A 21,703-nucleotide genomic window follows, 5' to 3' on the forward strand; every position below is an offset into this window, starting at 1 on the left:
TAGCAGTCTACGCTTTCACTAATACTGTTGATATTTCAACCTGGCTTTTCCACTGCTTCATTTTCATGGTTAGATTACCAATCATTAAAAATTACAATACATAGGCCGTCTTGATGTCTGAATGGGGAAAATGAATCTCACCTCTTGGAGCAACAATTGGCAACTCACTACAAGTTGTTTAAGGATACAGAACAGCTTGCAAATTACATCAATCTAACAAAGGATTTCTTTTCTGTCTCAAACACTCGATACACAAATAATTTTATATCAGACCACATTTGTAAAATGCTGGTACAATACACTCGGATAACAGAGGCACACCAAAGTACTTCCTCTTCTCAGTCTCCTGGCCAATGTAAGTTACCGTAATGATTGCAGAAGCCATAAAAATGCTACAAAAATGAAAATCTATTATCAGTGAAAATTACAGAATGGAGCTACCCAGCATGAGAAACAGATGAAGTATCATAATGATGGATGATGATGATGATGAGACATTTCTGCTACACATTGATTAGGTCTTTAGAGCCCACACTAAATTGAAAACAAGGTGTAGCCGTATGTCACTGATAGATTGTTGCTAAACAATATACAGCAAACTTTCATCTATCAAATTTAACAAACACTCGAGTCTGCATGGATAACAAAAAAACATGGATAATCCAAAGTACATTATTTTGTCAGAAACTGCTACCCTGCGTTAGTAACAAAACACGTTACTTATAAAAATTTAAAGAACATTGTATTACTTTCATGTAACTTGTTTGAAACCACGAACTGGAAGTTACTGACCTTCAGCTCCTAGGTAAAAGATTAGGCAAATATATAGTATGGAAATTAGCTGCGGGCATGTTCCCATTTACCTGAAGTCACAAATGGAAAATAGTGGAAAAAATATTTCAGGGACAGACCATGGTGGGATTGCGACTTCAATCGCCATCAGATGATAAAACATGAATCACATGCATTAGTACTGTATTCCAAATGAAAATATTCTTCTAATTATACCATAATATTTTGGACTTCATTTTGTATAATTTAAAAATGACAAACATGTGCATGGATTATCCGTAAATCTGATAATCTGCAGCTGTCGATGGTTGGGTGATCTCTGTATATCCTAACCTTAGCAACCTGACCGTTATATTTCTGATTTTGTAAAACAAAAAAGCACATCTTGGTCTACAACATGCTTTCTCTTTCATCTCTCCTCCACTCCATTTCCCTTTTTTTGTAGGAGATCTGTTACAGTCCAAATGATACTTCTTGGATAAAGAAACCACAAAGTCCATGATGGTGGACAAGATGTAGACATGTAATTTAGCTATCGTAACATTGGCCACAAAAGCAATGAATTCATATTTGTAGCCATATCTGCATAGGTGAGCAATCTCACAAAAGAAAGCATGTTCCAAATCAGCATTAACAGATACACAAGCAGTAACAAATGAATCAAGTAAACAAGTGACTGTGAGTGCATCAGCATGATGTGGCTCTCAAGCTCTAGTGATATCCTGCAGGGTACGTGGTCCTTGTTAGGCAATTGCATCACTTAAGGCAGATAATCAACATGGAGGTTTGGTCATCTGGCCTCGACCATTCACACTCCAGAAGGATTTGAGCAGGCACAAGGGGGGAGGGGTTAACTAATTATATGGAGCTCCAATGTTAGGCACATTATGGAACCCCTAGGGAAGACAGCATTTAGGGCTGGAAAGAATTCCAATGCAAACACATCTTCCAGGGGGCCTCATCTGAGATGTGGAGCAGGCCCTGTCTGCAGCTATCGATGTTGCAGGGTACAGTAGCGTGCAAGCTGTCGCTCTTGGCGGCACCTATGATGCCTGTCACTTGGATTCTAAGGATATTCTCAGTTCCTATGGGCGTTTGGCAGAAGTGGTGAAGACTTGAGGCACCACTCACAGGTTTCAAGCACAGCTCACAATTTGTAGCCCTCTACCCAGACATGATCAAGTTCTTTGGTTTGGAATCTAGCAGAGAGTCTCAACCAGACACTCCATCAATTATGTGATGGTCATGGTTGCACATTTCTGGACCAGCATTGTAGGGTACAGATAGTAGGTAGGACTCCTGTTGATACGCCAGGAGTGCACTACATAAAGGAAGCAGATACTCTGGTAATGGAGTTCTTGTACACATGTTTTTTTTTTTTTTTTTTTTTTTTTTTTTTTTTTTTTTTTTATGCTAGAAAAAGCAGTTAAGCAGTTAGAATGAAATTTTCACTCTACAGCGGAATGTGCGCTGATATGAAACTTCCTGGCAGATTAAAACTGTGTGCTGGACTGAGACTCGAACTCTGGACCTTTGCCTTTCGTGGGCAAGTGCTTGCCCAGGAAGTTTCAGATAAGTGGTTGTTAGCATCCCACTGCGACAATGAGCGGACATTGTTTAGCCCACGTATGATGGATGTAAGGGGATTATGAGAAAAGTTTAAACTGATTGTAAATCACACTCGGGAGACGTATGTTCCACGTAAGTAGATTAAAGATGGAAATGACCATCCATAGTTTAATAATCAGAGTCGGAAAATGCTTACGAAAATGAAATTATTGCACTCTCAGTTCAAAAAAAGAGTGCACAAATGTTGAAACGCAAAAGTTCATAGAAATTCGTGTGTCCATAAGAAGAGCAATGCACAAAGCATACAACAATTTCTACCATCATACTTTAGTGAAGATTTTACCAAGAACCTGAGAAAATTCTGGTCATATGTAAAATCAATAAGAGGGTCAAAGATTTTTATCCAGTCGTACTGTCGCTTGACTGTCATACAGACTCTGCCAAGGAGGACACTGAAATTCACACCTGTGGTGCAGAAAAGCAACAGAAAGGGTCAAAAACAAATTAGTCGCCAGGTCCAGATGGAATCCCAATTTGGTTTACAGAGTGTACTCTGCAGCATTGGCCCCTTACTTAGCCTGCATTCACCGTGAATATCTCGCCCTGCGAAAAGTCCCACGTGAATGGAAAAAAGCACAGGTGACTCCTATGTATAAGGGAAGGAAAAGAACTGACCCACATAACTACAGACCTATATCCTTAACATGGTTCAGCTACAAAACTCTGAATCATTCTGAGTGCAAATATCATAAATTCATAAATTTCCTTGAGACAGAAGAGCTTCGGTCCACAAATCAGCACGGATTTCGAAAGCTTTGCTCATGTGAAACTCAGCCTGCCATTTTTCACATGATATTCTACACTCCTGGAAATTGAAATAAGAACACCGTGAATTCATTGTCCCAGGAAGGGGAAACTTTATTGACACATTCCTGGGGTCACATACATCACATGATCACACTGACAGAACCACAGGCACATAGACACAGGCAACAGAGCATGCACAATGTCGGCACTAGTACAGTGTATATCCACCTTTCGCAGCAATGCAGGCTGCTATTCTCCCATGGAGACGATCGTAGAGATGCTGGATGTAGTCCTGTGGAACGGCTTGCCATGCCATTTCCACCTGGCGCCTCAGTTGGACCAGCGTTCGTGCTGGACGTGCAGACCGCGTGAGACGACGCTTCATCCAGTCCCAAACATGCTCAATGGGGGAAAGATCCGGAGATCTTGCTGGCCAGGGTAGTTGACTTACACCTTCTACAGCACATTGGGTGGCACGGGATACATGCGGACGTGCATTGTCCTGTTGGAACAGCAAGTTCCCTTGCCGGTCTAGGAATGGTAGAACGATGGGTTCGATGACGGTTTGGATGTACCGTGCACTATTCAGTGTCCCCTCGACGATCACCAGTGGTGTACGGCCAGTGTAGGAGATCGCTCCCCACACCATGATGCCGGGTGTTGGCCCTGTGTGCCTCGGTCGTATGCAGTCCTGATTGTGGCGCTCACCTGCACGGCGCCAAACACGCATACGACCATCATTGGCACCAAGGCAGAAGCGACTCTCATCGCTGAAGACGACACGTCTCCATTCGTCCCTCCATTCACGCCTGTCGCGACACCACTGGAGGCGGGCTGCACGATGTTGGGGCGTGAGTGGAAGACGGCCTAACGGTGTGCGGGACCGTAGCCCAGCTTCATGGAGACGGTTGCGAATGGTCCTCGCCGATACCCCAGGAGCAACAGTGTCCCTAATTTGCTGGGAAGTGGCGGTGCGGTTCCCTACGGCACTGCGTAGGATCCTACGGTCTTGGCGTGCATCCGTGCGTCGCTGCGGTCCGGTCCCAGGTCGATGGGCACGTGCACCTTCCGCCGACCACTGGCGACAACATCGATGTACTGTGGAGACCTCACGCCCCACGTGTTGAGCAATTCGGCGGTACGTCCACCCGGCCTCCCGCATGCCCACTATACGCCCTCGCTCAAAGTCCGTCAACTGCACATACGGTTCACGTCCACGCTGTCGCGGCATGCTACCAGTGTTAAAGACTGCGATGGAGCTCCGTATGCCACGGCAAACTGGCTGACACTGACGGCGGCAGTGCACAAATGCTGCGCAGCTAGCGCCATTCGACGGCCAACACCGCGGTTCCTGGTGTGTCCGCTGTGCCGTGCGTGTGATCATTGCTTGTACAGCCCTCTCGCAGTGTCCGGAGCGAGTATGGTGGGTCTGACACACCGGTGTCAATGTGTTCTTTTTTCCATTTCCAGGAGTGTATAAACCTATGTATGGAGGCACATTCCATAGTCCTAGATTTCCGGAAAGCATTTGACGTGGTGTCCCACGGCAAATTATTGATGAAGGTCTGAGCATACAGCTTATATTTCCAGATATGTGAGGGGTTTGAAGACTTTTTAAATAATGGAGTCTAGTATGTGGTCCTTACTGGCGAGTGTTCATCAGAAACAAGGGTATCATCAGGAGTGCCCTAGGATGGATAATATGACCACTTTTACTCTCTAATTAATGAATGACCTGACAGACAGTGTGAGCAGTAATTTACGGCTGTTTGCTGATAACTCTGAAGCATACAGGAAGCTGTTGCTGTTGTGTGACTTTTGGAATACACAGGGTAATCTTGACAAGATTTCTAGTTGGTATGATGAATGGCAGCTTCTTCTAAATGTAGAAAAATTTAAGTTAATGTGGATGAATAAGAAATACAGTCCTATAACATTCAAATACAGCATTAATAGGGTGCAGCTTGACACATTTTCTTCAATTAAATATCTAGGTGTAAACATGCAAAGTAATATAAATTGGAATGAGCATGTAGGTTGGTAGTAAGGAAGGCGAATGCTTCACTTCATTTTATTCGGAGAATTTTCGGAAAGTGTAGCTCATCCATAAAGGAGATGGTGTACAGAATGTAAATGTAACCCTTTTTTTAGTACTGTTCAAGTGTTTGGGATCCCCTCCACGCCAGATTAAAGAAAGACATCAAAGCAATTCAGAGGCTAGACCTGTTACTGGTAGGTTCAATCTGCATGCAAGTATTATGGAGATGCTTTGCGAACTCAAATGGGAATCCCTGGAGGGGAAAATGATGCTCTTTCCATAAAGCACTATTGTGCAAATTTAGAGAACCAGTATTTGAAGTACTGACTGCAGAACAACTGTACTGCCGCTGCAAACATACATTTTACATAAGGACCAAGAAGATACGATGTGAGAAATTAGGGCTCATACTGAGGCTTTTAGACAGTAGTTTTCCCCTTGCTCTATTTGCAAGTGGAACAGGACTCAAGGAAATGACTAATAGTTGTACAAGGTACCTTCCGCCAAACGCAGTATGGTGGTCTGCCGGACTATGTATGCAGATATAGATGCACATAAATTGAGATGCACGTGTTGTTAAAATCAGTGTTTCCCATAGATACATGTGGTAAGACACAGTGCTGATTTCAGTGCCAATTTGACCTGCTAAAAGCAGCTCACAAGCAGAGAACAACAAATCTTTCTCCCTTTTCCTACAGTTGCTTATACTGATAAGCAACTTCTACAACATTAAGATTACAGTATATGTAACTGTTCACTTTACTCAAAAATAAAATATCTCTCTCAGTTAAAGGCTGTGGCGACTTATCAATTACCTCTGCATATTGCTGGATGGATGTTATAACCCATCAGCTTATGATAAACCGTAAATATTGTTATGATAGACTTGAAAACAATTTTACTTGCATAGATTACATTTAAATCTAACTGTTCGCAGTACACTATGGGAAATTTGTTTTGCAAGAACCTCTCTTCACTAACACCAGCTGTTTAACTAAACAACTCTGTACTAAAGGTAGTGGTGTGAATCACAAAATGCGTAGTAGCAAAATAAACAAGTGACAGAAGGTTGAAATGGCTCTGAGCACTATGGGACTTGACTTCTGAGGTCATAAGTCCCCTAGAACTTAGAACTACTTAAACCTAACCAACCTAAGGACGTCACACACATCCATGCCTAAGGCAGGATTCAAACCTGCGACTGTAGCAGTCATGCGGTTCCAGACTGTAGCGCCTAGAACTGCTCGGCCACACCGGCCTGGCCAAGTGACAGAAGCTGGAAACTGTTTTATTGTATTTTTCCCAATCATTAGGAATGCTTTGCTCCTCCACAAACCTATAGCACATCGCTGCTAAAAGAGGAGCCAAATCTTTTGCATACTCTATGTAAAATTGTATTGGTATCACATCATATCTAGTGGTCTTTCCTCTGTTGAGGAATTTCAGTTACTCTTCTATTCTGTGGTCGCCTATTTCAAATCTGTCATTTTTACATTCATGCGACGATTTACAGGAGGAACCAGAGTATGATCTTCTCAGAGAAAAGTTTTGGAAGAAGATTTGTAGTATTTCAGATTTATCTGTGTCACCATCTGTTTTGATACCATTATAGTAACAGAGTATGTGGACCGATGGTTTTGATGCATTTATTCATAAAACTTCTTAGGATTTCTGTCTAGCTAGTAGATAGACTTTTACTTTTGAATTCACCAAATGTTTCATTCATGGCTCTGCTAAGGCTAATTTTGGCTTTGTTCAGCTCAGTTATTCACTAATTCATCCTGTTCAGTCTTAACCTTATACGTGGGCATATGACAGGCTGGAAAAGCATAAAAAATGGTGGGTTCATTGAGGAAAGCAAATAAATATATGCTGCAAATGAACAGGCCAGCCACAATTTTAGTGCAAATAAATATGAAAATTTCCAACAAAAAACTTACAAAGAATAGATGAGTATGGCATCTAATGCTAAATCCACATCTTCCTGAATTGAGAATCCAAGCACAATAAAAAGGTATGAGGATTAAACTGGGGCTTTTTTGCCTGGGATTTCCCTTGTAAAGAAGCATTTGAAAATCGAGTTAAGCATTTCTGGTTTTGCTTTTCTACCCTTACGGGGAGTTAGAATGGGAAAAATTGTATTTTTTCACATTTTTGTATTTTTATCTCATTATAAATTTGCAATTTTCTGAATAAAATGAGATTATATATATATCCTATAAACTCACACAGGAAGTATTTTATTTTATTTTTTTAAATATAATCTATACTGGTTGAAAATGTTAAAAAATTTTGCATGCATTACTTCAAGATCTAATAAAGTTGGTATTTTTATATAGGAGAATGTCAATTGCTGTGTTATAAAGGTTAAATTATGTGTTTGTATTGGTAGCACTGTCAACACGTTGTATATCGAAGTGCTGACGTTTTCCGAGGAAAAGTGAGGAATAGATTGGTAAATCTCTCAAAAAGTAAAGTATGACGCCAAAATGAAGTGTTTTTAAGAAACGTGGGTTTCATGGTAATAGATTTTCAAATAAAGGGAAACACTGTGTTCAACATATGGCGTGTGAAGTTACAGACAATGAAATACAGGCAAACTCGTCAGTATCTAGAGAAACACCCATTAGTGCTTTGAAGATTAAAATAAAACGTTGTGATACACAGTTTTCTCAAAACAAAAGTGATGTAAATCATATTCTGATACATTTATACATCCTAACAAGAGTGTTAAGTGAATGAGTGTGTTGTAAAATACGTGGAGGGCCAGTTAGTTTACATGAAGACAGTAAGGTGTCAAATGGGCTAACCAAGAAACTTATCATTAATTGTGCCAGTTGTAAATATACTCATTCATTTTGGAATTCCAATACGTGTAAAGATAATTATTTTGAAGTAAATATTAGGTGGGTTTATGGATTGAGAGCTATTGGCAAAGGACACGCTGCAGCAGAAACAATGTGTGCCATGATGAATAGGACACGCCCAGCTTGTAAAATCAACAAGTATGCGGGATTTATTGGAGCTGCTTTGGAATCTGTTGCACGTGAGTCAAAGGGTGCAGTAAATGAAGCTGTTGAAATAAATGATGGCATAACTGACATACCAGTAGCTTTTGATGGCACTAGGCAGAAGCGCAGCTATAGTTATAAGAATTCTGTTGCTATGGTGACCAGTGGGGATACTGGAAAGGTAACAGATTTCCAGATTTTAACCAAAGATTGTTGTAAGTGTAAATTAGGGAATGAAGAAGGGCACATCTGTAACAGAAATTATGAAGAAACAAGTGGTGGTATGGAGGACTCTGCAGCTACTGAAATTTTTAGTCACTCTGTGAATGAAAGGGGAGTGTGTTACACTAAGTTCTTAGGTAATGGAGACTCAAAAGCATATAACATTGTAGTAGCCACTCAGCATATGACATTGTAGTAGCCGCTCAGCCTTATGGTGAGAAGATTATCACAAAACTGGAATATGTTGGTCATGTCCAGAAAAGGATGGGCACCAGGTTGAGGAAGTTGAAACAAAGTTTGAGAGACAAGAAACTTTCCGATGGTAAAACCATAAGAGGCAGTCGTATGGGATGGTCATTACAAATAATACTGAGGATTTGTTGAAAATTAAGCAGGCATATGGGCTACCTCCTTCCACAGACTGTCAACTGATGAAAAACCAGTACACCGCCTTTGGCCTCCTGGACCTTACTCATGATGCAATTACCGCAATGCCCTGTACTCAAACAGTTCATACAGCCATAAACATTCCACCCCAGCAGCATTCATAGATATCATAAAACCTATTTACAGAGACCTGGCAAATCCTGAATTACTGAACAAGTGTCTGTATGGTGAGATTCAAAATCCCAATGAGTCGTTCAATAATCTTATATGGACTCTCTTACCAAAAAATGTTTATTTTTATTTTATTTTATTTTTTTTTTTGGAATGAAGACACCAAAGTGGGGGGTCAGTGATGCTGTTATTGCTTTTAATGATGGCAACATTGGTAGGGTGAAAGTGCTACAGCATATGGGAATTAATCCTGGAGCAAACTGCATCAGAGAACTTTAACACATGGATAAGGTTTGCATTGATAAAGCAGAGTATACAGCACAGTTGGCCACTAAAGGAGTCCACAAAGAAGAAAAAACTTGGAAAAAGATGATATACAGTATGGTGCAGGGTGCTTCTTCGTGGCTAAAAATAAAAAATTAAGCATATATTAAGTGAGTTACATTCTTTTGAAACTTTAGAAGTTGTTCCTGAAAGTTTACATTTTTTGCTGCATTTTTCCCTAAATCTCAGAAACCACTTCAAGTAGAAGATTCAAATTTTCAGGGAGTAATAACATACATATCCTGAGTCTACTTAACTAAAACAAGAACATAATGTTATGTATAATTAAAATTATTTATGATAACATACAAAAAAGTACACAAAATTTTAACCATGTAGTTAAAAAACTGTATTTCTGAAAACAGTGGCTGAAATGCAATTATTGTAATTCAGTAGATTCAGAATATACAGTTTAACAGCTTAATGTCCCGTAAAAGTTTCATGTCAATGGCTACAGTGGTTCCTGAAATAAAAGGGGGGGGGGGGTTTAGGGCACACAACACCTAAGGTCATAAACGCCTAGTGCAGAAAAACAGAATGCTGGGACCGAAACGTTTCGAGGTCCAATACAGAAAGGAATAAAAAGCAAATCTTAAAACATCAAGACGTCTCTTTTAGTGTCGACAAGACACCGAAGTCACCAGGTAGAAATCAAATCTCTTTTGTCACATTACTGCTTTTTAGAAAACTTAAAACATGGGCCACAGCTTGCATGTCATCCGCTAAAATGTTCGGAAAAGCGGGCGGCAGCCCGACCCTGAGATGTAAGTGGCTAAAATAGGGGCAGAGGATCAAGGAAATGTCTGACTGTTAATGGCTCTCTACAGAAAGGGCAGCTGGGTGCAGGGTTACCACTCAACAAGTGGCAGTGACTGAAGCAGCAGTGCCCAATTCGCAATTGAGCTAACATTGCTTCCTCATGGCGAGACAGCCAGGAGGAAGTTGACCAGGCTGTTGGGAGAGGTTTGACTTCTCTGGGTTTGTTCCCATGAAGGGAGCACCAATGGCCATGCCAAAGTGACGAGACACGCCAATAGAGAAAAGTACAAATATCTTGCGAGGGAACAGAGTAATAGGCGGGCTGAACGAGATGGACTGCGGCCTTGGCTGCACCATCATTCCCAGGCACACCAACATGGCCAGGAACCCACATGAAGATCACTTGGGCTCCCCCATCCGGGAACAAATGGAGGCAGTCCGGGATCCGTTGAACGAAGGGGTGGACTGGATCTGGATCATCCAAACTCTAAAGGACACTGAGGGAGTCAGGGCGTATCACACAGCGAGTGAGCTGGTGCCTCTGGACTTAGTGAACAGCCTGATAGAGGGCAAAAAGCTCTGTGGTAAAAATTGTGCACTGGTCAGGAAGCCGGTATTGAAACTTATCATCCCCGACAACAAAAGCACAGCCAACACCGTGGGCGGGCTTGGAACCATCACTGTACAAAAATATGCTATCGGCAAGTTGTGAGCGAAGTTCGAGAAACTTGCAGTGATAGGTCAGCTCGCGAGTCGAATCCTTCGGGAACGAGCTGAGGTCAAAATGAACACAAACCTGTGCCTGAAGCCAATGTAGTGAAGGGCTCTCACCCGTTCGGAAAGTGGCAGGAAGTGTGAATTGCAGCTGTTGAAGCAGGTGACGAAAGCAGACACCGGGAGGCAGCAGAGAAGAAACGTACATCTCATATTGGCAGTCAAGAATGCCATCAAAAAAAGGGTAAAAGGTTGGGTGGCTTGGCATAGAAGAAAGCTGACACACATACCTACTGAGAAGGATGTCGCACTGGTATGACAGTGGTAATTCACACCAGCTTCTGCACAGAGACTCACAACTGGGCTAGTACGGAAGGCACCAGTGGCAAGACGGATAACCAAGTGGTGTATTGTATTTACACAGCATAAGATAGATGGCCGTGCAGAGGAATAGACAATGCATCCATAATCCAACTTGGAGTGGATAAAGGCAGAGGAGGACAGTCCGGTCAGCTCCCAAAGAGGTACCACTCAATACACGGAGGACACTGAGGGACCGGGTGCAGCGTGCAGCCAGGTAGGATACGTGGAGAGACCAACTGAGTTTCCTATCAAACGTAAGCCCTACGAACTTTGTTTTGAGCCCTGAATGGGAGAGCATTTTGGCCCAGTCGCAAGGACGGTGGAAGAAACGCCTTGTACCGCCAGAAGTTGACGCAAACGGATTTGGTAGCAGAAAAGTGGAAACCATTTGTGACACTCCACAAATAGAGACAGTCCAGACAATGCTGAAGACAGTGTTACAGGAGACATGTCCACTGGGAGCTGCAATAAATGGCAAAGTCACCAATGAAAAGAGAGCATAAAATGCCAGCTGGAAGGCAGTCCATAATTGGGTTGATGGCTATGGCAAAGAGGACGACACTCAGTACGGAGCCCTGAGGCACGCAGTTCTCCTGTGAATAGGTGTGGGATAAGGAGGAACCCACACATACCTGAAAAACTCGGTCTGTTAAAAATTCCCAAGTGAAAGTGAGAAGACTACCGCGAAGGCTCCATCTGCGCGTAGTACATAGAATGCCTGTTCGCCAACAGGTATCATAGGCTTTCTCCAAATCAAAGAATACGGCCACTGTTTATCGCTCAGGCAGAAAATTATTCATGATGAACGTCGACAGGGTGACGAGATGATCAACTGCTGAGCGGCGCTTTCGGAACCCACACTAAGCATTAGTGAGAAGATGGTGTGACTCCCGCCACCACACTAATCAACCATTAATCATGCGTTCCATCATCTGGTAAGGGAAATTGGATGATAGCTGGAAGGAAGACATTGATCTTTACCAGGCCTAGGTAGGGGAACAATAATAGCTTCATGCCAAAGCATGGGAAATACACCATCAGTCCAAATAAGGTTGTAGGTATCGAGGAGACAGCGTTTTCCTGCAGGAGGAAGATTCTGCAGCATGAGGACGTGGATTGTATTGGGCCCAGGAGCAGAAAACCTGGATGAGGAGAGAGCACGCTCGAGTTCCCTCATAGTAAAAGGAGTATTGTAGCACTCTCAATTCAAAGAGAGCAAAGAGATTGCACGAGCCTCCTCTGCCTGTTTCCGAGGATGGAAGGCAGGATGGTGGTGGGTGGAGCTTGAAACCACCACAAAGTACCGGCCCAAAGCGTTAGAAACATCGACAGGGTCGACTATGACGTTTCCCGTCACAGTCAGACCGGGGATCGGGGAGTGGGTGGTAGTCCCAGAAAGCTAGCGCAGGCCACCCCAAACGAGAGAGGATGGAGTAAAACTGTTCAACGAGCTGGTGAAGGAAACCCAGCATGCTTTCTTGTTTTCCTTTATAGTGCGACAGCACTGCACACTTAGTTGCTTGTAGCGGATGCAGTTCGTTAACGTAGGATGACGGTGCCGAAGTGCACGCCGTCGGGCACGAATCGCATTGGCACACTCCACAGTCCACCAAGGGACCGAGGCCCTATGGGGAGTAGGAGTAGGAGTAGGAGTAGGAGTAGGAGTAGTAGTACGAAGGATAGAGGATTCGGCAGCCGAGAGAATAACGTCCACTAGGTGCTCGACCTGATCATCACAGATGGGAAACGGCCGTTCATCAAAGACTGCCAAGGAGGAATATAGCCTCCAGTCAGCAAGAGAGAATTTCCAATGAGTGGGCTGCTGTGGCGGGGTATGACTGTACAGGCGAGTCACACAAGGGAAGTGGTCGCTCGGGTAAGTATTGGAAAGAGCAAACCACTCGAGACGTCAAGCGAGCTGGGCAGAACACATCGAGAGGTCTAAGTGGGAATAAGTGTGCGTGGAATCAGAGAGAAACATGGCTTCGCTGGTGTTAAGGCACACAAGATGAAGATGATTAAGAAGATCTGCCAAAAGAGAACCACTCGGGCAGGCGACAGGCGAGCCCCAAAGAGGATGATGGGCACTGGTGTCACCGAGGAACAGAAAGGGTGGAGGAAGCTGAGCAACAAGCTGTGTCAGGTCTGCCCTAGTGACAGAAGAAGACGAAGGGATATAAATGGTGCAAAGGGAAACGGTAAATTCAGGAAGGAAAACACGGGCAGCAGCTGCTTGCAGGTGGGTGTGCAAGGAGATAGGATGATGACAATCATCATCTCGTGGAAGCAGCATGACTCCACCATGAGCAGGAATCCCTGCTGTAAGGGGAAGGTCCATCTGTAGCAAAGTAAAATGAGAAAGAGCAAAATGGTCTTGAGGACATAGCTTGGTTTCTTGCAGACAGACTACAAGTGGTCATTGTGATCACAGGAGCAGCTGGAAGTCAGCCCTGTTAGACCGAAGGCCATGGATATCCCATTGTAAAAGGGCCATAAAATCTAGGAACACCAGAGAATGAAGAAGAAACACTCACCTCGACGGCCGCTTAGGGCGAGCCATCAAGGGAGTACAGCCACTGGAATCCACTGGTGGAAGATCTTTGTCCATCAACTCAGCAGGATCAATGGAGCTTCACCGGTATCGATCAGTTGAAAAGGACCGACGAGTCGAAGAGGGCCGACGAGTCGAAGAGGGCCGACGAGTTACAGATGGGGAAGAATGTTTGCCTTTGGATGATTGTTTTGACTTTTGGCGATTGGCAGAAGAGCCAGACGGCTGCAAACTTGAGGTATGCAAGAAATCTTCCCAAGGAAAATCCTTTTTGAATTGACGGTTCGCTGGCTGCATTGCAACCGTCTTCGCCGGTGAGGGCGAAGAACGGGTAGCAGAATCTACAGCCTGGGAAGCCGGAGACGAAGTGTCAGCTTGAAGGTGAGGTGACTTTGCCACCATCGAACTGAACTGTAAGTCACAAGTTTATGTATCCATGTTTTTCGTGGGACAGGGAGAGGCTAACACAGTGCTGTAGCTTCCAGACGAAGGGACATTCGGTTTACGGCTCACCAACAGTTTCCGGGCAACAGGAAAATGTACCTTCTCCTTCACCCTTACCTCCTGAACAGCCCACTCATTTTCACAGATGGGACAAGAACAAGAAGCAGCAGCACGTTCTCCATGACAATTAATGCAGCGGATGGAAGGAGGTGGATACGCACCCCGTGTGCATCCTTGCTACAAGTGACACATTTGGCTGCGTTTTTACATGACATGCTGGTATGATTGAACTGGTGGCATTTATAACACCTCAACAGATTGGGAATGTAAGGGCGCACAGAGATGACTTCATAGCCTGCCTTTGTCTTGCTAGGAAGCGTTAACCGATCGAAAGCCAGGAATAATGCGCGAATGGGTATCAAATCAGTAGCTTCCTTCTACATAACTCTATGAACAGCAGTAACGCCCGGATTCGATAGATAGTTATTTTGTCCTCCATCAAACCATTCAATAGCCAGGTGTAGATAACACCGCAGGATGAGGTAAGTGTCCTGTGAGCCTCCATTTTTATAGGGTATTCGTGGAGAAGTTGGGCCTTGAGTAGTTTCTGGGCCTGAAGAGCAATATCATTTTCCAACAGCAGAGTCCCATTACGGAGACGGGACCATGACTTCACAGGACCGGCGATGCCATCCATGCCTTTCTGTATAACAAAGGGGTTTACAGTAGCAAAAGTCTGGTTTTCGTTTAAACATGAGACTACTAGATATCGAGGCGCAACAGGAAGAGACATTGAGGCAGGAACCTCATTCCACTTTCTTTTATGTGAAACACTCTGAGAAAGAGGAGGAAAATTAGTCATTGGAAAAAAGTCCCCCATGATTGCCAGCATCTCTGATGGCGCACTCCTTCCAGCAGGGGTCCTCCAAAGGGGAGCCCCGCCCCACCTTATGTCCTCACCTTAGGTCACACCTCCCGAACGACAGACAGAGCGACCAATCGGCAGAAGAGGAAGGTAGCAGCTCAGGCAATCACCCCACCCCGAGCCTGGCCTGTACCAGAGGGTACGTGCGGGCCCTACATGCTAACCCGGGGCTGGGAATTACCCGTAACCCAGTCTCCTGCTGCGCGTCAAACGTGTGGGTAGCCATCAGGCACACACAGGGGTGAGAAGAAAAGGTAAGAAGGAAAGTAAGAAAGAAAGAAAGAAAGGATGGCCTCAAACACTACATCGGAGGAAAAAGAGAGCAGAGAAAGGCAAGAAAGGGGCTAGGAAAGAAAGGGGCTAGGAAAGAAAGGGACAGGGAAAGAAAGGGACAGGGAAAGAAAGGGACAGGGAAAAACTGAACAGGGAAAGAACAAAATGAGGAGAGGGCGCCGGGGCAGGGACAGGGCGGCGGCGCAGGCAAAGGTCGGCGGTGTATAGTAAGGTGTTGAAGTTGAGTGACTATAGGATGATACAAGATAAGACAAGATTTCAAGTTTATGTGATGAACGGCAGCTAGCTCTAAATGTAGAAAAATGTAAGTTAATGTGGATGAGTAGGAAAGACAAACCTGTAATGTTTATACACAGCATTAGCAGTGCCCAGCTTGACACAGTCACGTCATTTAAACATTTGGATATTAGGTTGCAAGTGATATAAAACGGAATGAGCATGTGAGGATTGGCGAATGGTTGGCTTTGGTTTATTGAGATAATTTTAGGAGAGTATGGATCATCTGTAAAGGAGATCACATTTAGGACGCTAGTGCGACCTATTCTTGAGTACTTCGAGTGTTTGGGATCAGGTCAGATGAAAGGAAGACATTGAAGCAGTTTATAAGTAGGCTCCTAGATTTCATACTGGTAGGGTCAAACAATATGCAAGTGTTACGAAGGTGCTTCCAGAAGTCAAATGGGAATTCCTGGAGGGAAGGTGACATTCTCTTCTAGGAACACTGTTCAGACATGATTCTTCAGTTTCTCTGGCATATTTCTTGCTGAAACAGTCCACGGGTGTGGGTGTACTGCTGGGCCATAGTGTTCAATGGGCACAATATTTCGGTGATCAGACATGCTGCCATCATAAGGTGCGCTGACGAACTGAGCTCCTGAGAGCGGGCGGCCGTCTTAAATCCCCTCCCCTTGCAAGGCGTTATATCTGCGATCTGCGCCCACGCGTCAGCGGTTGGTGAGACGCTGGCATCGGCATCTGTGTTAGCGTCCGTGCAATTGCCTCATCTGCCCTAGTCGCCCATTCGTTTTCTTTGCTGAGCGTCTTTTTAATTAGATGCAATACTGGTTCCCATGCCCTGCTGAGGTTGTAGCCGCAATCTCGGTTGATGAGTCCATCCCTGGTAAAATTTCTATAGCCTCTCTAACGACGTGAGCATTATTGGGAAGTGTCAAAGATGATCTCGGTTTGCGGAAGGCTGGAATATACCAGATTCCGTGTCTATGTGGGAAGAATTATATTGGACAGACAGTGTGCACCATCAAAGATCACTGCCAAGAACATCAGAGGCACACTCGACTTGGGTACCCCAACAAGTCGGCAGTCGCAGACCACTGTTTGTCCGAAAATCACGAAATGGACTACCAACATACCAGGGACTTGGCACAGACATCTAAATGTTGTTAGAGAGGCTATCAAAATTCTTACAAGGGATGGACTCATCAACCGAGATTGTGGCTACAACCTCAGCAGGGCATGGGAACCAGCATTGAGTCTAATTAAAAAGACGCTCAGCAAAGGAAACGAACGGACGACTAGGGGGGACGAGGCAATTACACCGACGCCACCACAGATTCTGACGCCAGTGTCTCACCGACAACTGACTGAGGAGAGAACGCCTCGCGAGGGAAGGGGATTTAAGATGGCCGCCCGCCCTCAGGAGCTCAGTTCATCAGCGCACCTGACGGTGGCAATATGTCTGATTGCCGAAATATTGTGCCCGTTGGACGCTATGGACCGGCAGTACACCCATGGACTGTTCGAGCACTATTGAGACAATTTAGAGTACCGGCATTTGAAGCTGACAGTATAATGTTTCTACTGCCTCCAAAATATACTGCATATAAGGACCACAAAGATAAGACATAAGAAATTAGGGCTCAGATGGAGCCATACAGACAGTTATTTTTATTTTCAAGTGGAACAAGAAAGGAAATGACTAGTAGTGGTATGGGGTATCTCCCGCCACGCACTGTATGGTGGAGTGCGAAGTATCAACGTAGATGTGGACCATGGATTTCACATTCTCAGTGACAAATGATAACATCATTCAAAGTGTGAGAGAAGAAACAGAAGGCCAGGAGGATGACACTGTCACTGAAACAGAAATGGAACCATTAGCTTCCATATCTTGACACCGCACTAATATGAATGGAGTAGCAGCTTGAGTGTGGCCGTATACAGCTGCTCACCATCAAGCACAGGCGAGACTTGGCTGCAAGAAAATGACTGAAGACAGCAAAACAACTGACACTGACTGATACAGGGTGATTCAAAAAGAATACCACAACTTTAGGAATTTAAAACTCTGCAACGACAAAAGGCAGAGCTAAGCACTATCCGTCGGCGAATTAAGGGAGCTATAAAGTTTCATTTAGTTGTACATTTGTTCGCTTGAGGCGCTGTTGACTAGGCTTCAGCGTCAGTTGATGCTAAGATGGCGACCGCTCAACAAAAAGCTTTTTGTGTTATTGAGTACGGCAGAAGTGAATCGACGACAGTTGTTCAGCGTGCATTTCGAACGAAGTGTGGTGTTAAACCTCCTGATAGGTGGTGTATTAAACGTTGGTATAAACAGTTTACAGAGAATGGGTGTTTGTGCAAAGGGAAAAGTTCTGGACGGCCGAGAACGAGTGATGAAAATGTAGCACGCATCCAGCAAGCATTTGTTCGCAGCCCAGGAAAATCGACTCGCAGAGCTAGCAGAGAGCTGCAAATTCCACAATCAACTGTATGGAGAGTCCTACGAAAAAGGTTAGTTATGAAACGTCAACTACCCGAGGCGATGGATCGGCCGCCAGGCAGCCCGTGACAGAGCACTTCATCACTGGCCTCCAAGAAGCCCTGATCTTACCCCCTGCGATTTTTTCTTATGGGGGTATGTTAAGGATATGGTGTTTCGGCCACCTCTCCCAGCCACCATTGATCATTTGAAACGGGAAATAACAGCAGCTATCCAAACTGTTACGCCTGATATGCTACAGAGAGTGTGGAACGAGTTGGAGTATCGGGTTGATATTGCTCGTGTGTCTGGAGGGGGCCATACTGAACATCTCTGAACTTGTTTTTGAGTGAAAAAAAACCTTTTTAAATACTCTTTGTAATGATGTATAACAGAAGGTTATATTATGTTTCTTTCATTAAATACACATTTTTAAAGTTGTGGTATTCTTTTTGAATCACCCTGTATATTCAACAACTGACACTGTATGTATCTACAGTACTGTATAAAATCCAAACAACATTGCTTTGTAATCATTAAATTTTAGTAATAAATGACCTGCTTTCATGATTTATCCGATTATATGGATCGGGTCCAGTCTCAAGGTATCCAGATAATGGGAGTTCTACTGTATTTAGGTACCATGACCCTCTGTTGTATGCAGATATAGCCAGTTAATACGTTGCGTGGACATCTGATCAACAAATGAAGTATTACTGCACTTGGTTTAGGATACGGAAATTGATTTTGAAGGTCAGTCTCTGTTTCCTCAACTTAGCTACAGTGAACAGTCTGATGGAATAGTGAATAGCTGCAAAATGAAATAAAATTCTACAGAAAGATACTAAGGACTTGGAAATGGCAACTTCCGTGAAGAAACGACCTACAGTGGGCGAACCTGAGGATGAAACTGGGCCTCAGGAATGCAGGAGACCCAAATACTGCAATCCTTCTTCACATATTCCTTGCAATAATGGGAGATTAGATGGTTACGAACATTTCCAAGTCATCCATGATCAATCTTCTCCACAAATGTGTAGATTAATTTTGCATAACAGCACAACCAAAATATGCTGCAAAAAATGCAGTGTAATAGTTCTGGAATGTATATTTAGTTATGTCTTCTGAAGCACAAAATAAGTACTTTCACATACAGAAGCAATATTATCTTTGTTTGGTACATTATTATTAATCATTCCTCAATGACTGTTAACATAAGGCATTAACTGATTATTTAAATTCGTATAAACATAAATGAGTAATAAAATATGTAACTATTTTGGATGAGATAAATATGCAGTTCATCTGATAATCACAGTGCTGCACATATTTTGTAAATAAATCCTAACCCACACAATCATGTGGGCCCTTTTTTTTTTTCTTTTACATATTTAATGAGAATAGACTTTGTTTAGTATCTTTTCTGACCTAGTTGTAGACTATAAACTTCGGGATTGTTACTTTAGCAGCTGTTTGCCTCACATTGATTTCTTCAATAACACTAAAATAGACATCTTCTCAACTCATCTGCAATTTTTTTTAAGTTGTCAAAAGACCAGTTCTCCCTGATCCAGAATTTGAATCAACCACCGTTCAGCAGAGGTTCAGTATTTTACAACTGAAACGCCGTAATACCACAAAAGATAATAACATCTCAAAGAGCTGCAAATTTGTCAGTTTAGTAAAACATACACAATCAAGAAATAAAACTATTCTTTTTGCTGTGCAATGTATGGCAGTATACCCTAATATACTGCATTTATCCTTTGTAATTACCTCAAGCAGTTTCCTCATATCTGGAAGTTCACGACCAAGCAACTGAAATACAGCGGCCACATCTTCAAAGCGAGGTTCTCCTTCTGGCTGTCCAGCACCAAGTACTTCAAGATTCTTCTCATTCAAGTCAACAAACAGGCGAACAAGGGCTTGTGCAGTGAAGCAAGTATCGTTATACAAAATCTGTCAGACGAAAGAAATAACAAATGTTACACCAGTAACAAACAAGTCAATAAACCAGTTTTAATCATCTGAGAGTGGCAATAAAAATAGCTATCAAGATATTCTTCAACAACTCTTCACATTTTTGGAGATTCAAATAGTTACAGGAGTTGCACTTCAAGAGAAGATCATATCACAATCAATGTGACTTCATCCATTGCAATAGAGTGATCTGTATACTCCAGCAGAGACACTGGGAATTTTTCAATGCAACATATCGTTAATTTCACAATTTCTTGAAAATGAGAAGGATGTGCTCACTGCAAGTAGCATAACTGCCTAGATACCTAATGCCTAAATAAAAGGGTTAATGGATAATTCCTAAGTACTTCATATCAACCTATAATGCAGCATAGGAAGACTTTTTCACTATCGTGACTAAAGATATTGCAAGTTAACAGCATCAGTAAAAATCCAACAGAAACATAAAAACGAGTAAAAAATGTTACTCAATGTCACTAAGTTGTCTGTTTCATATGGCAAACAGTGGTGATTTTATGGTTTGAGCGGTGTAAAGTTGTTTTAGAGTATGTACTTGCCTCTCGACATAATGATTGCTGGAGCCTGGTGCATGATATTTTGAAGCCCTGGCTGAACGTACCAAACAATAAAGCACCTAAATGTTTTGATCTTCTTGGAACATATCCATTAATACTGAATGTATGACATGATTTCTGCACATTTAGCCTACTAAGAATGGCAGACAGGTAAAGTGCACAAATAAAGAAGGGCAGATAAAGGTTCACATCTGTCAATGACAAATTCATCAGAGTCTGTGTACACACCTCTATTGGGCAAGTATGGAGCAGGAAAATGGTCATGCATTTCAAATGTGACTGTCTAAGCCACCATGTTATTTCTATCTGTACAAATCGAAGGACACCCCATTTGGAAGAGATGGAAGAAAAAAAGGAAATGGCAGTAAAAGAAAGACACCATCAAGCTAATGACAATGCTGGCTAAATTATTTTGTGATAAAATAAGTTTCATTCTTATTGACTTATCTCTGTTTGTCCTCAAAGTTGAGGGTTATCTTTACAGCAACCATGAGTTAGTCTCATTCTTTTAACTATAGTCATGTTATGTCCTCAAAAGATTACACACTCACACTTAGTACACTCCTCCCTCTTTCCTGATACTAGATGGTATAGGCTTACCACAGTCATGTGTGATGTTATCACTCTTACAGCACAAAACTGAATAAGTGCGCATTTTCAGAGTTAAGATTTGTGAAACACCAGTTAATCAGAGCTTCCACTCTCACAAGTAGACTGTCCAGCATGTGTCACAACAAAGAGTTAATCTCATTTGAGCCATTCCATGTCAATTTAACCAATTTGAGAAAATGTTCCAGCTGATAGTCTCAGATTTGGCTGTAATTTAGCACACCAATGCTACCAAGTGTGGAATACTCATGTATAAAATTTTAAGTTCCCCTGCCAATTAGTTCCAGAATTATGGCTTGTGAAAGAAGGTGGCTTGACCCGGAAATTGCAACCCGCATCCGGCAATGTATCTTCAGACCCAACTTCAGGTCTTAATAACTTTGGAACTATTCCACACAGTCCAACAACTCAGTAACATCCATTTAGAGAACACACACTATGAATCAAAA

General features: G+C 43.0%; 1 protein-coding gene across 1 annotated transcript in view; it reads right to left on the reverse strand.

Moving 5' to 3' along the window:
* Positions 1 to 21,703, reverse strand: part of LOC126252994 (protein fem-1 homolog A) — a 56,839-nt gene that overhangs the window by 27,332 nt on the left and 7,804 nt on the right. Inside the window, exon 2 of the mRNA XM_049954024.1 lies at positions 19,867 to 20,049. Within this exon, the coding sequence (XP_049809981.1) occupies positions 19,867 to 20,049 (183 nt within the window). The remainder of the gene's footprint in view (positions 1 to 19,866; positions 20,050 to 21,703) is intronic.

This window comes from Schistocerca nitens, chromosome 4 (genome assembly GCF_023898315.1).
Source record: "Schistocerca nitens isolate TAMUIC-IGC-003100 chromosome 4, iqSchNite1.1, whole genome shotgun sequence".
Taxonomy (NCBI): Eukaryota; Metazoa; Arthropoda; class Insecta; order Orthoptera; family Acrididae; genus Schistocerca; species Schistocerca nitens.